The sequence below is a fragment of the Mytilus edulis genome, chromosome 9 (genome assembly GCF_963676685.1).
Source record: "Mytilus edulis chromosome 9, xbMytEdul2.2, whole genome shotgun sequence".
Taxonomy (NCBI): domain Eukaryota; kingdom Metazoa; phylum Mollusca; class Bivalvia; order Mytilida; family Mytilidae; genus Mytilus; species Mytilus edulis.
The window spans coordinates 51,796,859-51,814,176 of NC_092352.1; the positions used below are offsets into that span (position 1 = coordinate 51,796,859).

At 33.6% G+C, this 17,318-nt stretch overlaps 1 protein-coding gene across 1 annotated transcript in view; it reads right to left on the reverse strand.

Annotated features, from left to right (window-relative positions):
* Nucleotides 1-3,012: 3,012 nt before the first annotated feature.
* LOC139490038 (uncharacterized) overlaps nucleotides 3,013-17,318 on the reverse strand; it is a 78,118-nt gene continuing 63,812 nt past the window's right edge. Inside the window, exons 4-9 of the mRNA XM_071276890.1 lie at nucleotides 10,268-10,369; nucleotides 9,543-9,617; nucleotides 8,930-9,235; nucleotides 5,225-5,293; nucleotides 4,179-4,254; nucleotides 3,013-3,696 (exon numbers count right to left, since the gene is read on the reverse strand). Coding sequence (XP_071132991.1) covers nucleotides 3,063-3,696; nucleotides 4,179-4,254; nucleotides 5,225-5,293; nucleotides 8,930-9,235; nucleotides 9,543-9,617; nucleotides 10,268-10,369 — 1,262 coding nt within the window. The 3' untranslated portion in view covers nucleotides 3,013-3,062. The remainder of the gene's footprint in view (nucleotides 3,697-4,178; nucleotides 4,255-5,224; nucleotides 5,294-8,929; nucleotides 9,236-9,542; nucleotides 9,618-10,267; nucleotides 10,370-17,318) is intronic.

A 17,318-nucleotide genomic window follows, 5' to 3' on the forward strand; every position in this document is an offset into this window, starting at 1 on the left:
ACTATTGGATAACAACTGCCCTATTTCGGACTTGGTATAGAACATTTTAAGAAGAAAAAAATGGTGGATTGAATTTTGTTTTGAGGCCAAATTTCGCGCTTTATGGTAATATTAAATGTATCGCTAAAATGACAAAATTACATGAAAGGAATACAGTACGAATAAATGCAAGAGCAATAGTATTTAGGACAGAAAAATACATAAATAAATAATATAATAAATTTCGACTTGTAAACAACGAATACCTAATATTGATTAAGGACGGTACACAAAAACATCATAATAGAATTATGAACTATGCGTCACTCGAATTTATCAACGCCACCAAAAGTCAAATCACAGTTTAATTTTTACAAAATGAAAATGCATCGAGACTTGGTTTGTAATTATGTTATTTGATGTATTCTAAAACAGTTATAAGAGCATAGGCTCCGTGTTAAAGGCCGTACCTTGACCTTCAATGGTTTACTTTTATAAATTGTGACTTGGATGGAAAGTTGTCTCATTGGCACTCATACCACAACTTCCTATATCTAAATAATAAAATTGAGAATGGAAATGGGGGATGTGTCAAAGAGACAACAACACTACCACAGAGCAGACAACAGCCGAAGACCACCAATGGGTCTTCAATGCAGCGAGAATCCGCACCCGGAGGCGTTCTTCAGCAGACCCCTAAACAAATATGTATACTAGTTCAATGATAATGGAAGTCATACTAAACTCTGAATCCTTACTGTACGTTTTTCTTTGTTTTAACATCTGCATGCAGTATTAATTATTCACCCGAAAAAATTGACAAAAAGTTAAGTTCCCGAAAAAAAGTATAACTTAAAAGTATTTTTTTTTAATTTCCTCTGCGAATCGTACAAGTTGGGATATGTTAACACCATAAGATGGTGACAAGGGAACAAGGGAACATCAACATCTAAATATGGTTAATTAACGATAGGAAATGAAAATTCAAACATGACATTCTTCAAACGCTTTGAGTACTCACCCGTGGTAAAATATGAATATATCGTTTGGACTGTTCCGATTGTACCCCAACGTCATATGGTTTTTTTTATGAATGAATTGTGAGAAAAATGGTTTTATTATATGTTTTAAGAAAATAAAAAGAAAAAATGGTGTGACCGAACTTGTTTTCTTGCTTCAAGTATAAATAAAAAATAGTCCAGCATAATTTTTTTACTAAAACAGTTATCTCCCCTTATATGGCTCATTCAATAAAAATGATTCTAAAAACCAAAAAAATATATATTCGTTTAAATATTTTGCATAATACCATAAATCACCAAGTTCTCTTTATATAAATAAACAGTTTAACCTTAAATTGCCAATTTGAAGATTTGGGCAAATAACCAACCATTATGACACAACGACGCTTCCATAAAGATCTAAATGCTTTGCACTTCAGACAGACAACCAGTCTTTACACAACTTATTCGTATTGTGAATGGAGCGTAGACATACGATAGGTGATTACTTTAAAATCAATTATTCTTATTTTTCATTTAGATAGGTTTCTGCAAAATGGTAAGCAAAAATAAATATTTCAAAATTATCCCCAACTTCAAATAGATAAAGGAACTCAAATATCAGTTTTGTTCAAAATATGAATACCAAATAAAATAAAACATAGGAGTGAAACTTATTAGCAAGCTACCAAATATATAGCCTGCAGTAGTTAAGTAATGAAAAGGAAAAAAATCCGTGCCGATAACACAATAAGAATTTTATTATGCTAAATCCCGTCAAAACTTATATTTTGGAAATGCATCAAGTAATGCCTTTCCCAAATTTGTTATAACGTCTTCGCACTAAATAGTTGGATGTTTACTTTTTGATATTTGAGTCTGGAAAACGTGATTACTTTGTTAGTTGTACTTAGGCTCGAAATAACTTTCAATATCTTTAAGTACATCTTAAATTAGTACTGTCGGCATTTTGAATGTTACCGAGTTGATGGTTTTTTTGTATATCTTATACTTGGGTCATTTGGATTAATGTAGTCCTTTCAAGCGTATTTTTTACAGTCAATAACTATGTTATGCTGCTAACTGTCTGTCCAAGGTAAGGGACGATCGTTTATAAACATGGTTTTCCACGCCATTTTGTGTATGTGTCTCTGCTGGAAAAGTCATTTGTCGTAGGTTGATGCATGACATATTTGTTCATGTTTTGACTTTTTGTTCATGTTTTGACTTTTTTAACACAGCTTGTTCGTTTTCTCTTTTAAGACTGATTTTTTTCAATTGTCGTCACTACAATTCCGTACCCATTTCCATGAATGTAACCTACCGAATCACCGAATTGTACTTAAATGGGAAATAACTGGTGCCACATGTAGTGCATGATATGTTAAGTCGTCCGGAATACTTGATATCATCCCTGGTTTTTGGAAAGGGGTTCGTGTTGCTCATTCTTTAGTTTTTTATGTTGTGTTTTGAATACTGTTGTTTGTCTTTTGGTCTTTTTCATTGTTTGCCAAGGCATTCCCAGTTTGTTTTTTTCGACTTATGAGTTTAATAACATCAACAACAAAAATGGGGAATGTATCAAAGAGACAAACAACCCGAAGAAAGAGCATGAAAACAGCCGAAGGCCACAAATGGGTCTTTAGCACATGAATGTTCCTTTTGGTATCCTTCGCCCATCTGTTATCTATGTGTCATATCTTAAAATGTATGTGCCATTTAATGCTTACCATACATTTAAGTTTTACTCATTGTTGAAGGTTGTATGTCGACATATGATTTCTTACATCCACGTCCTTTGTAAGTTATGTGTCTGAAAGACAGTCATAGCACGTCTTCTGATTTTTACTTTTGCTAATGAACTGTTGCATCATCGGTAAACAAAAACAATTATATTGCGTTTTCAAATGTTCACATTGTCAGTGTCAATCATTCGAACCTTGGTATACAATATTTTTTTAACGTTATTTCCTTAGAGATAATCAAATGAATAAGAATTCTGCTCTTTAAATTATCTTTAATTATATTCCTATATTCTTATACCGGCATATAATGACATTTTCTTCCACATGTACAAGTATTTCATTTTGAAATGTCATAATCATCTGGTGTTTTATTTCCAGTAAAATGGTCGTAATTGTCGTCTGTTTCGGCATTTTCTCTTGTATGACTTGAAATATCATAGACATTGTCAACTGTTCGACTGTAAACATTACTGTCTGCTTCTTTATATTGATCGCGTTGGGCTGAATCATACACCCCATCATCTGAACGTGCATAGAGATTATCTGTATTTATTTTTATTCCTGTTTTATATATTCTATGACCACTATCTTCAATCGGGTTTGCAAGCTTATAAGACGTAGTTGTATTTGGAGGACCTTCTAATCTGTTAAACTCAGTTTCATTCGGATCTAAGACAAAGTAATTGTTTCCTGTGGTTTTGTCGAACTCGAAATTTGACGTGGATTCGACTCTTTCTGTAGGGTCGACAGTAGCATATTCATAATGAGATATAACATTTGACTCTTTATCGCCAACCATTCTATTTCTATCAGAATTAGGGTGTTGTTTGTTGTTGACTTTCTTGTCTAATCCAATGTGAACTTGGAGTTCTCTAACTGCGGTTGGCATTGCTATATCTTGAGTTCCAGTATAGTCATTTGTACATACAATAGCATGCTGTGTCTTTTTATTTTTTCTTAAACCGACATACCTAAAAGTGAATGTGTTAATTATCAATAAAAATTACTGCAGCAGGTACATTTTACGTTTTACTCTGTGTTTTGACATATAGAAAAATGTCTCTCATCACCCCAGTAGTCAGCACTTCTGTGTTGACTTGAGTTATCATTGATATGTTCATAATTATAAATTAACTGTAAAAGTTAACAAAACTTTGAATTTTTGAAATACAAAGGCTTTTCTACCTCAGGGATAGATTACCATAGTTGTATTTGGCAAAACTTTTAGGAATTTTTAGTCCTCAATGCTCTTCAACTTCGTACTTTATTTGGCCTTTTTAACATGTTTTTATTGATGAGTCTTTTGTAGACGAAACGCGCGTCTGATAAGTTTATTTCCTCTCTGTATTTTTGTAGGGAAACTTTTATTTGCAAAATATATTGGTATTTCAATTTTATTTTAGCGTCATTTTCTTAACTTAACTTTTTATATCTTAATTACAAAATTGAATACCTTCTTATGAATATCAAAGTTACAATCACAATCCCTGCTAGCAGCAATAAACCAATAACAAGTCCTAAAACCAAACCTGAAAAGTTACAAAGCTTTCTTATGGTTATGAACTTATGATACCATGAATGTTTTAAGTAACAGAACGAAACGTTTTGATAAGAAATATTTCAATAAGCGTATTCTAGTGATGTGATTTACCCATTTTGTCCAACTGATATACACTGTTTTCAGATATTAAATAATTTTGAATCTGAAATCTACTGACAGATGATTGTTATCTTAAATTTAAAGAAAAACATGCACATTAAATCCATTTTGAGGACGATAATTTGGCTTCATTATGTCTTTTTCAAGAATTGAAATATGTAGATATAAGAAGGTGTGGTATGAGTGCCAATGAGACAACGCTCCATCCAAGTATATGTATGGTACAGATAATCAATTGAAGACCACCAACATGATTATTTCAACGTTGAAAGTTTCGACGTGATGACGGTTTTATTTTTATTTTGAAACCTAAGAAACAAATCGTCTGTCCTAATGTATCAAACTAATGTATCCTTGTTACTATGTTATGTCATTTCATTTCATCTTTATGGTCATTTATAGGAAAAGGCGTAATATTTACTCAAATATTAACTTGCAATACACCTATATTCAGTATATCAAAAGTTTTACAACTTTAATCACCAATTGGTTCATTGTTACAGGATATCCATGTAAATGAGAACTTTTCCATGCAAAAGAGTTAGGTCGAGCTATCTATCTAGTATTTACAGTTTTTAAAGGTTTCCTGTCTTTGCTCTTGCAAACGGACATGAACATGTGACCATTCCCTGTCATATGGTCTTAATCCGAACTGATGTTGACAGAAATATAGCAAATTTCTTAGTATGCAATACTGTATAGCGGCTCATTTTGTGGGGTGTAGATGTTCGCTTAGTTTTGCGAATAGATTAACATTTGTGCTTTAATTGCAGATTTTAGTAGAATTTTGCTGACATTAAAATTCTTGTGTTGTGAATATTTACATAACAAATACTTGCCTACGTTAAATTCAGAAGATGATAATTGTGTTGGAATACTATTGGAACATTCGAGTGATGTATCACCATCTTTGAAAATATAATAAATTGATATTAAATGTTTGGTACAGTATAAATGGACATACAATGTAGGTATATCCAAAACTTTTGAGTGTAACATTACAAAATCAAAATACCTGTATCGATCTTTAATTTGACAGCTTCCAAAGTGATAATTTTTTACCTTTTTCAGCTGGACCTAATCACTACTTTACATTAATATTTATGACCCAATTTTTTACAGTGTAATTTCACCCCCTACTTGCTATATGAGGAATAAATCATGGAGAAATAAATTTGGGAGGGGTATAACAAAAATTGGCAAGTAACACACTGTCCACACTAAGGACTATATTCGTGGACAACGAACTATACCGTGAATATAAATGATTATTCCGAGATTGTTGGTCTAACAAAAATGTGATAGATTTAGTAGAGGATTAATCCAAGCAGTGAACTAATTGCAAAAAAGAAACTAAATGTTTTCCCTAGGTGCGTGAAGGCTGTATGTAGACCTTAAAATAATTTCATATAGATTAGGATTTTAAACAAAACTTATCGTGTGTATGAAAACTTACGCTAAATTATATCCTCAACATTCTACTTGACCTAAATATTGCTTAAAACCTGTCATTCCTAAGTGAAAAGTATGTTCTTGTCCACACAGTCTAACCATCGATAACAACGCTTTTGTTTGTTAATCATATCATATAAACTGTGTGATACTTAATTTGATTTTCAACACACTCACACACGGTGCTTACTAAAGAAGAAATTCGGAACAATTATGTGTATCTATTCCGGACCATATGAGTATTTGGACCATAAGCGTTTGGTCATGACCATATGCGTATACTCATGACCATATGCGTATACTCATATGCTTATTAACGGGCCGGACCATATGAGTATTTGGACCATATAGGTATTTTTTTCACATTACATTATAAACGTTTCAATAATACAAAAAATGTATCTAAAAAAAACTGTGATGGTTACATGACAATTTATTAATTTTATAATCCAAAAGCTACGTAAAAATTATGTATTGATGTCATGCATAGTTAGTTTTCATCGCTAGTTACATTCTTGCATGTAGGCTCGGTGTGACATTCACTTTCAAACGGTATCATAGCTTTTTTGCATTTGCAATAAATGTGTGCACGATGACGATCCTTTTTATTTACACCTATGGTTTGCGAGTGAAAAGCTAGCCTTTTTACAGCTGCGTACAGTGATACCGAGGTCTTTTGCCATTCTGATAGCTACGGTGTTTTTGAGAAGCTAGCTCTAGATCTCAAATATCGTAAAATGACTGCGATACACAATATTTACAAGACAACTTGAATAAACTATGTTACTTTCCAGTGACTTCTTGTGTTACAGTTCATTAAGAAATTTTAGGAATTTATTTTTTTAGTCGACAAATTGCCATTCACTTGTTATAACAAATCGGTAATGACCGGCGGTAATTACCATCGGTATAAAATGTGTTTACTCTAAATTTGACAATTAAGTAAAATTCACTATCTTAAACTTCTTATTTTTATTTAGCTCATCTTTTATATATAATAGAATAATAAAATTGACTATGCGATATCGTCTTTTTATTGAACGGTGTTGCTTATTGAAGAATTTAGAAGTATTAAAAGTAAACTGTAACAAAGTGTTAATTACCCGACCATACGCGTACGGTCGGACCATACGCGTATGGTCGGACCATATGAGTATATACGCGTACGGTCGGACCATACGCGTATGGTCGGACCATATGAGTATATACCCATATGGTCATGACCATACGCGTATGGTCCAAATACTCATATGGTCCGGAACATATCTTCTATGTTCAATTGTAATTTTTTTATAGATTTTCATCCTTCTCTGGACTGGATACCAAAATTACATTTATGTTCAAACAAATAACGTTATATTAATGAGTCTTCCAATTGTTCCATGAAAACTGTTTGGATCAGCTATTAAAAACGAGCTTAAGTGAATTTGACGTGGAAATTTTAGAAAATTCAAAGACCTGTTGTAGTACCATATATGAATCGCTCTCCTTTTATGATGCTATAAGAAAAAAACTCGTATTCTTCATTCCAAACTTAAAGAGAATAGTAAATATGCTAGACACACTTACTGGGGGTTTGATGAGATGATTGAAGCTTTCAATTTACTCATTGATAACATTTATGTACGTTTCGGTAATATTAGTTATCTTGGTGTAATCAGGGATGTTCAGAATTTTCAACAACGGTGTAAAATTCCGTACACCCCTGATTACATCAAGATAATGAATTTTTTATTATGAACAATTCCTTTACTCATTTTGAAACCAGGATGTAAAATTGTAAAAATGGTTAAAGAAAAATTTTCAGCGTAATACTTTTTCAATGTCCATGTTGCTGCACATTGTCAAATACTTTTTACTTTATTTTTGGAAAAATTCAGAAAATTTGTGTGTTCTTTTGAGTTTACAAAAAAAAAAAAAAAAAAAAAAATTAAATTTTTGGTTTCTTTCAATTTTTTTTTTTTAGCATTTTCTTATTATTATTTTTTTTTTTCATTTTATGTTTTTTCTTTATTTTGGCTAAATTTTATTTTTCTAAGTTTTTTTGGCAAAATTTCATTTTTTTATTAAAGTTGGGCAAAATTTTATTTATCCCCGGGTGAACAAGGGTGGGGTGTTATTTACACCGGGTAGTCAACCAATCAGATTGCAGTATTTTTGCTGCATAAGAAATAACAAAGTGTATGGACAGGTTGTATGTGTTCCTATGGGCACTTATTGCACCCAAAAATAGCAGATTTTTTTTTGTAAACTTATGAATTACAATTTGTGGCCAAAGTCAGTAAATACTATCTTATGTTAGTACCGTTGTGCAAATTTTTAGACTTATTTCCCTATCTGCACAGTATCGTCTATTCTAGACAATCCGGTACATAGTAAATTTGCTGGTTGGTCCTTTTTTATATACTAATTATTATTTTCCCTCCAAAAGACCTGTATTGTATTACTCGCATAATCCCAGTGAATTTAAGTTTCTAGTTCCTATATAATATGAACATCAATGATTATTTTAAACAACTTAGAGCTATTCAACAAAATCAAATAAGAACTAAACGCCACTAATCTAATTTAATTCATTATCAGTATAATTAAAGTATTCCTAAAAACTACAAATCAAGATCAAGCCACAAGCACCTGGCAATTTATCCAATACATTACTTCGCAGATGGGATCAAACCCTCTACCATTGTTCCAAGCGGTTAATGGTCCTCCTCAAACAACACTGCCAAGTACATCTCATAACTCTTACTGGCGAATTTAGCACCCTTTTGAATAGCTGCAAAAGAGATCTAACATCTGACAATTGTGATGCTATCAATACTCGCCTTAAAGACATAACAACCAAACAATTCAAAAATTTGAGGGAACAATACCTAGCCGTGATGAAGCATATATTGATGATGAGTCATGGCTTCTTCACCCCTAAATCTCAAAAAGCTTTTCCAACTGAAAGACATAGACAAAGCGAACAAAAACTTCACAATTATCATTAAACTTTATAATTCGTTCCATTTCGTACCAAATTATCATCAACATTTAGTTTACCCGTAGTAACCGTAGATAAAATCAAATTTAACTATGGCAACAGTTACCTTTACAACAAATAACTGCAGCAGTTGTCAATATATTACATTCTTCGTTATTGAAATTATGTTCACAGGTATCAAGGCTTGTTTCATTCCCATTGCAATAAAAATCTATTGGTATTGTAGTATTTTGATTGTATCCATTCATCTGTTTCGCTTTTCCTAAGGGCGCATTGCCCACAGATCTACATACAACATTTGCATCATAATCATCCCACTTGGAGCTACATATCGTTAAGTTTGTATTGTCTGCATTCATCATGTTAATCAGGACCTGACCTTGAAAGTCTATTAGGATATTTGGCTGTTCTTCTGAAACACAAAAATACAATTTATAGAACAATTTTTTAGTTTTGAAACTAATGCATGTTTTTGTTAATTCTTCAATTGTTTCTTACAGTATAACTTTTTCGTTTGTTTTTTTATTGTTTTGATAAACATAACAATCATTATTCTGGTGCTCCCAAACATTATTTTTCTGGTCTGGCTTATCAAATATTTTGGTCTAGAGTGCACGCGTAACTAAAAGTTTTTCCGTTAACATGCAAGTTATTTGCACATTGAAATAGTTTTCAGACGTTATTTCATTGTATAATAATTGTTAATCATAGTTACTTACCGATAGGAAAAGTCGTCCTAGTAATTGTAAGACTTGAAGTTTCAAAAAGTGGAGACGTCTGATCTCTGTTGACATCTAAAATCAAAAGTGATAGTCATTATTAGATTTAAAACTACATGCTCTTATATTAACATTCTTTACACAATTATTCAATCATATAACCGCTATAAGTATGAAAAGAAAGTTGATATGAGATTGATGTGAAAACGCATCTCAAAGTTAATCATGATATTAATATGAACTTTAATTTCAAATTTCATAAAGTCTTGACAACCATTTTTGGACAGTAATGGACGGTCGGACAGAAACATCGACTTACATTAACTAGTATAAATCTATTCTTCGGAACGATGCTATATACTTATTGAATCTTCTTTTTATTTTGAATATATTAAATAATAATTGTTGCTTACATGTAAAAACTTATATATTGATTGTTTATTGAAAGTCTATAGAATACTATTACCGATACTTGAAGACCTATGGGATTTAAAGATTAAGTGTTCATGGACGTAGGAATTTAATTTCAAATTTCAGAAAGTCTTAACAACCAGTACTGGGAATAAATAAATGGGCGACCTAGTATAAACATCCCCACTCCTTCGGAGCGATACTATTATTTTTAAATTTTATTCTATTTTAAATATATAAAATAATTGCTTACATGTAACAACTTTGAATATATTGATGGTGTATTTAAAGTCTATACTATAGAATACTATTACCAATACTTGAAGACGTAGGTTTTAAAGAAGAAATGTTGATGGAAGTAGGCGTCATGGTATATTCAAACGATGTCGACCAGTCTGGCAAGATATTGTTCTCCTCTGAAAAAAAAAGCAATTAAATGACAGTGACAGTTCTTTTTAAATTTACAAAAACTTTAAATCATTCATGTGGTCATCTATTGCTATGTAAGTTAAATGACATTTCCTGTTGATTTGGCAAAGGACATTGCGTTTTTAAAAAGCATGTTATTGCGAAATTAACAGCTCGCTTTGTGAAAACTGAGTATATATATGATTGTTTTTTGCATGCAGGACAAAATAAGAAATTATTTTTATAAGGCTTGCACTCTTCTTTTTTGAGGTTAAATATGATAGAAACCTTTAAAAGGCATGCTATTTCTAATTCAAATAAAATTGAGAATGGAAATGGGGAATGCGATAGCAGACAACAGCAGAAGGTCACCAACAGGTCTTCGATGAAGCTATCTTTATGAAACTTTTTTTTTCATTGGCTAACATTTACTGTCAATTCCACAATCAGCATATCTTTGGTCAACATTTTGATTTGCTGGAATTCACAAATGTCTGATTTCTTACATTCTTACAATATGATAAAAAAAAAAAAATTTAAACTTCAAAAAACACAGTTTCAGTGAGATTTTGTCCAAATCTCAATCGTAAAGAAATAGCCTTCTGATTGAAGATTTTCATGCGTATGATGACATTACGTTTTTGAAGTTTAGGCGCCAAAATCATTCAGTCATAAAGATTCATGGAATTTATTTCATCGTACACTTATCATTATGAAAGTCTCTGATGTACAATATTTTGGTTTAGTGCATTAAAAAGGGAATCAAAATATTGCAGCTAAAGGGATGCCACCACCAGTTATCAATTTGGCTGTCTAAAATGCAGTTTCACTGGCAACGAGTAGTGTTATTCCATAAATCACCTGCGATTTGACCGTTTTGGTATTTTAGTATAAATTTGGTACTAATAAGTAGGTGTGTTTGCTATCTTTCCGTTCTTATTTTCGTTTTTGTTGATTTCTTTTATGGTTGTTTGTTTGTTTGTTTGTTTATTCTTGTTGTCTGTTTATTCATAGAGCAATCAATGACAATGTCTCCTAAAGCAATCGACTGAATATTTCAGTCATAATGACTAATATATTTAGATTTTTCTATTTACTGTTTCTTTCTATCTACTATAGTTTCCCAAAAAAAAGATAAAAGTTAAAATTGTCATTCAAGGGCAATAACTTATGTAAAGACTGATCATTTATGCCATTTGGCTTATTTGTACAGTTTAAATTATTTGTCGTCAAATCCTTTCTACATAATTATAAATGTCTTCAATATAATACACAATGCTTATGTTTTGACCTCAACTTCTATTTTAAAAGAGGGACGAAATATACCAGAGGGACAGTCAAACTCATATATTAAGCGTTGGCGGACAAGCGAAACCATTGGAAGAACTGTTTAAATCAGATGTATTTTTTCGGTTTATGGACGATAGCCAAAGGGTTCAAAGTGAGTTTATATCTCAACCTGGTCCTTTGGGTCGGTAATTATCCTGTCTAGTAAATGTCATTGTAAAGGGTAGAGACGTTTATTTTTATATAATTGCAACTTGAATCCACTCTAGCATATGTATATGTTACAGGCATTTTCTAAATTTAGGCATTTTCTAAAATGCCTGCAAGATTCAGTCATTATACATAATGACTAAATTTTCTAGGCATTTTACAAAATGCATAGAAAAATTGATAGGTATTTTACAAATTGCCTAAAATTATTTTATAGATTAAAATGTTAAGAAAAACAATTGAAAGTTTTGACCACAAGAGCTCTTTTATTATTAATGATACTGAATTAAAAAAAGAAGAGCTTAAATTATCAAGAATACATTTTTCCTGAATTATTACAATTCACACAAGCACACAAATTGACTTTTTTTTTAAATTTCACGACATATAGTACGGTGACCAAGTAGGGAAAAGTCGCTTATTTAAGGAGTTGAATCGTCATTCGGACTATACGGCTATAAATCACAGTATTGGTAGTATAAAGGTTACACTTCACATTTTGACTTGTCGTCAAAAAATCGTACGGTGCAATTTTTGTAAAATGGGCTTTGAAGTTCGTTCCCTTATTTTAAAGAAAAAAATACTTTCAAAAGATTTTAGGCCTACATTCTAAAAGTACATTCGTGATATGCTTTTTATTATTATATACATTGTTGCTACACCTTCTTTTAACAATTTCAAACAAAGTTTAGCAAAATCAATCATGTGTGTGAAGTTAGCAGCCGGTTCGTTATTCGATATTCGATATTCAATATCCAACCGGCTGCTAGCAGTCGGTTGGATATTCAAAATTAAGTTGAAAATAAAAAAAGAATAATACTTAATAACATTAAAAGCATGATTTTTATAGTTAAAAGAACTGATAAGATACGTAGGAGATAGTTTCATGACCTCTTCAAGCTGTCGCAAATTCTCGTTGTTCTCGAATATAAACCCTTTTCTAATTTGCATATTTGTCTAAATGTAATATAGATTAATGTCAATAAAAAAAAAAATCAGAGAGGTACAGTACTTTAATACAGGATTTTTCTTAAAAACAAAAACAAAAACCGATTACTCTGGAAAACAATTAGGATTATAAATAGAAATATTTATGGAAAGCCCATAAAAGAAATATATAGTGAAAAGCTACCTAGCTGAGACCGCTTAAATGAGGGTGAGACCCCCTAGTCTTTCAATGTTCACAAAATTTAAGTAAATCATAGACTCTGTATATATAATGGTTGTATCAGAAGGATTGCCCAGAATAAGGTCATATTCGATATCTATGGAGGGCTTGTATTGTCACTTTTCAGCTAAAAATTATCAAAATTTTAGGACAAAGGGCACAGGGCAATGGTGAGAGCCCCCTTATTGCTCAATCTTTCTAATATTATGCAGACATTTAGTCAATAGGTAGATACACACGTGACTAAAAGGAATTTGGGTATACTTCCTGTCTTTAATGTTTACGGAGCACCCAAAGTGCCAGTTGGATATTCAAAATAGATAGTGAAAAGCGACCTGAGACCGCTTAAATGAGGGTGAGACCCCCCTGGTCTTTCAATGTCCACAAAATTTAAGTAAATCATAGACTCTGTATATATAAAGGTTGTATCAGAAGGATTGTCCAGAATAATGTCATATTCGAAATCTATGGAGGGCTTGTATTGTCACTTTTCAGCTAAAAATTATAAAATTTTTAGGACAAAGGGCACAGGGCTATGATGAGAGCCCCCTAATTGCTCACTCTTTCTAATATTATGCAGACATTTAGTCAATAGGTAGATACACACGTGAGTAAAAGGAATTTGGGTAGACTTCCTTTCTCTGTGTTACTTTTCAGCTAAAAATTATCAAAATTATAGGACAAAGGGCACAGGGCAATGGTGAGAGCCCCCTTATTGCTCAATCTTTCTAATATTATGCAGACATTTAGTCAATAGGTAGATGCACACATTAATAAAAGGAACTTGAGTAGACTTCCTGTCTTTTATGTTTACGGAGCGCCCAAAGTGCCAGTTGGATATTCAAAATAGATAGTGAAAAGCTACCTGAGACCGCTTAATTGAGTGGAGACCCCCCCCTGGTCTTTTAATGTCCACAAAATTTAAGTAAACCATAGACTCTGTATATATAAAGGTTGTATCAGAAGGATTGTCCAGAATAATGTCATATTCGATATCTATGGAGGGCTTGTATTGTCACTTTTCAGCTAAAAATTATCAAAATTATAGGACAAAGGGCAGAGGGCAATGGTGAGAGCCCCCTAATTGCTCAATCTTTCTTATATTATGCAGACATTTAGTCAATAGGTCGATACACACGTGACTAAAAGGAATTTGGGTAGACTTCCTGTCTTTAATGTTTACGGAGCACCCAAAGTGCCAGTTGGATATTCAAAATAGATAGTGAAAAGCGACCTGAGACCGCTTAAATGAGGGTGAGACCCCCCTGGTCTTTCAATGTCCACAAAATTTAAGTAAATCATAGACTCTGTATATATAAAGGTTGTATCAGAAGGATTGTCCAGAATAATGTCATATTCGATATCTATGGAGGGCTTGTATTGTCACTTTTCAGCTAAAAATTATAAAATTTTTAGGACAAAGGGCACAGGGCTATGGTGAGAGCCCCCTAATTGCTCACTCTTTCTAATATTATGCAGACATTTAGTCAATAGGTAGATACACACGTGAATAAAAGTAATTTGGATAGACTTCCTGTCTTTAATGTTTACGGAGCGCCCAAAGTGCCAGTTGGATATTCAAAATAGATAGTGAAAAGCTACCTGAGACCGCTTAAATGAGGGTGAGACCCCCTGGTCTTTCAATGTCCACAAAATTTAAGTAAATCATAGACTCTGTATATATAAAGGTTGTATCAGAAGGATTGCCCAGAATAATGTCATATTCGATATCTATGGAGGGCTTGTATTGTCACTTTTCAGCTAAAAATTATCAAAATTATAGGACAAAGGGCACAGGGCAATGGTGAGAGCCCCCTTATTGTTCAATCTTTCTAATATTATGCAGACATTTAGTCAATAGGTAGATACACACGTGACTAAAAGGAATTTGGGTATACTTCCTGTCTTTAATGTTTACGGAGCACCCAAAGTGCCAGTTGAATATTCAAAATAGATAGTGAAAAGCGACCTGAGACCGCTTAAATGAGGGTGAGACCCCCCTGGTCTTTCAATGTCCACAAAATTTAAGTAAATCATAGATTCTGTATATATAAAGGTTGTATCAGAAGGATTGCCCAGAATAATGTCATATTCGATATCTATGGAGGGCTTGTATTGTCACTTTTCAGCTAAAAATTATCAAAATTATAGGACAAAGGGCACAGGGCAATGGTGAGAGCCCCCTTATTGCTCAATCTTTCTAATATTATGCAGACATTTAGTCAATAGGTAGATGCACACATTAATAAAAGGAACTTGAGTAGACTTCCTGTCTTTTATGTTTACGGAGCGCCCAAAGTGCCAACTGGATATTCAAAATATTTAGTGAAAAGCTACCTGAGACCGCTTAAATGAGGATGAGACCCCCCTGGTCTTTCAATTTCCATTAAATTCAACCAAATCATAGATTTTATATATATATAAAGATTGTATCAAAAGTGGAATGTTCTTGAACGGACTGTTTGCCGCAGATCAGATCAGACCAGAACCCTAGGCCTAGTAGAATCGATGACCTAGTTTAAAATACAAACCGTCACTTTAGGTTGAAGGGAAAATATACAGACCTTTATCACACACCTTCACACAGCTCACACAACCACCCCTTTTGATGTAAAATCCAGGTCCAAATGCATTGTTGATCGCTCTTTCACACAGACAACTTAGGGCTCCAACACCTCATGCTGACATGAATTGTGTTCGCCAACATAGGAAAGGCTCGCATTGCCCTTTCCGCTAACATGGATAGGAATCCACTTTCTTTTTGAATGTTTTTTTCAATTGGTTAGTGCTTTTTTCCACTAGAACCATTTTGTAGAAGCTTGGTGATCTTTTCAATCTGTCGCGGGGTAAACAACATCTTGTGTTCACCATGCAGGTTTGTGTGGGATAAACGAATGGTGACCGGGAAACCTTTTTTGTCTGCTCTCTGTAATATTTAGATTGACCTTTTATAAAGTTCAAACCGTATTTCAATAGACTATTTATTCATGCCTCGCGAAGATGGAAGCGGATGGTGAGATGTTCTCTGCGGAGATTGTGGAGGATCGCCGTCTGGATTGGTGAGGTATGTCTGCATGCGATTGATGGTTCTCAAGATCACGGGTAAGAACACCATATTTTTGGGGGGTTTGAATGATCTTTACCCCGGAATCGATTGCAGGGGGGGGGGGGGGGAAGCTTCAGATAGTGGACTGTTGGGAGCCGTGTATGTAGCTGCTATTGATGATGCCACTGTTCACCAGGATGCTGTTGATGCTTCTGATGCTAACAATGTCTTCACCCTCTTTGTAACATTTGTTGCCCGATCAAATGTGTAGAGCTGTCGCTTAAATCCCAATGTGGTGTTCGATTCCTTAAATTGTAGTTGGGGGAGGGGGTTGAACAGAGTAAAAATGCGACTGTCGTTTCTAGAGACAAGGATGGAAAAGCCTTGTTTTAGGTCTGTGTTGTGGACGACTTGCTGCAACAGTGTGGTGTCCATTTATTTATTAAAACACGACGTTCAACTACTGACCGAACGATTCGAACTGGATGCCTAGGACTCCTACGGAGATTGGAAGTGCAAATGCTTCGGTGTTGGCGGGAACATAACGCTCGAATTCCGCTCGAATTTGGATGTCCGCTCGGACTGATGACTTACATCGATGACCAACAGCGGCTATATGTCAATGAAATCAGAGGGGTTTACATCACCGTTACTAAGGAGGGTGTCAATGTTGTAGAATTTCTTTCTGAAGTCTACATCCTCCTTGAACACTATGGCAGCCTTGTTTTCTGAGAAAAAAAAACCGGCATTAAAGTCGACGGCTGAGTAGCGTTCAGCTTTGAGGGTGACATGAATATTTTGCAATCGACAGCGATTGAACACGGAAGCATTATTGGTTTTGTCATTATCTCTGTCGGTTTGAAAGGCAACGATAATATATCTTGGCTTTTCGCGACCACTATTGGCAGCTAGGCGGCAGTTAAACTATGAGGCTTGGAGAACGACTATGAAATCACACTGTCTCATGCGAAATCCACAGAGGATCGTGGATTTTTTCTGGATGGTTTTGTACAGTTGCATCTTGTTTTCGTCTGCAGGAGTGACGCTCCAGAGTTGGTAAGTTGGGCGCCGGCTTAAGGTTCGAATTCGTGAACCTAGTATTAATATTTTTGAAGACTTTCATCGAAGGTCAACCCTTCTGTGATTGTAAGGATGTCAGACATTATGTATTTATTTATAGCATTGGAGGAAGTTGGGATGGTACCGATGCCACGACCAGAGATGAAATTGTTTAACTGGGTTTGGT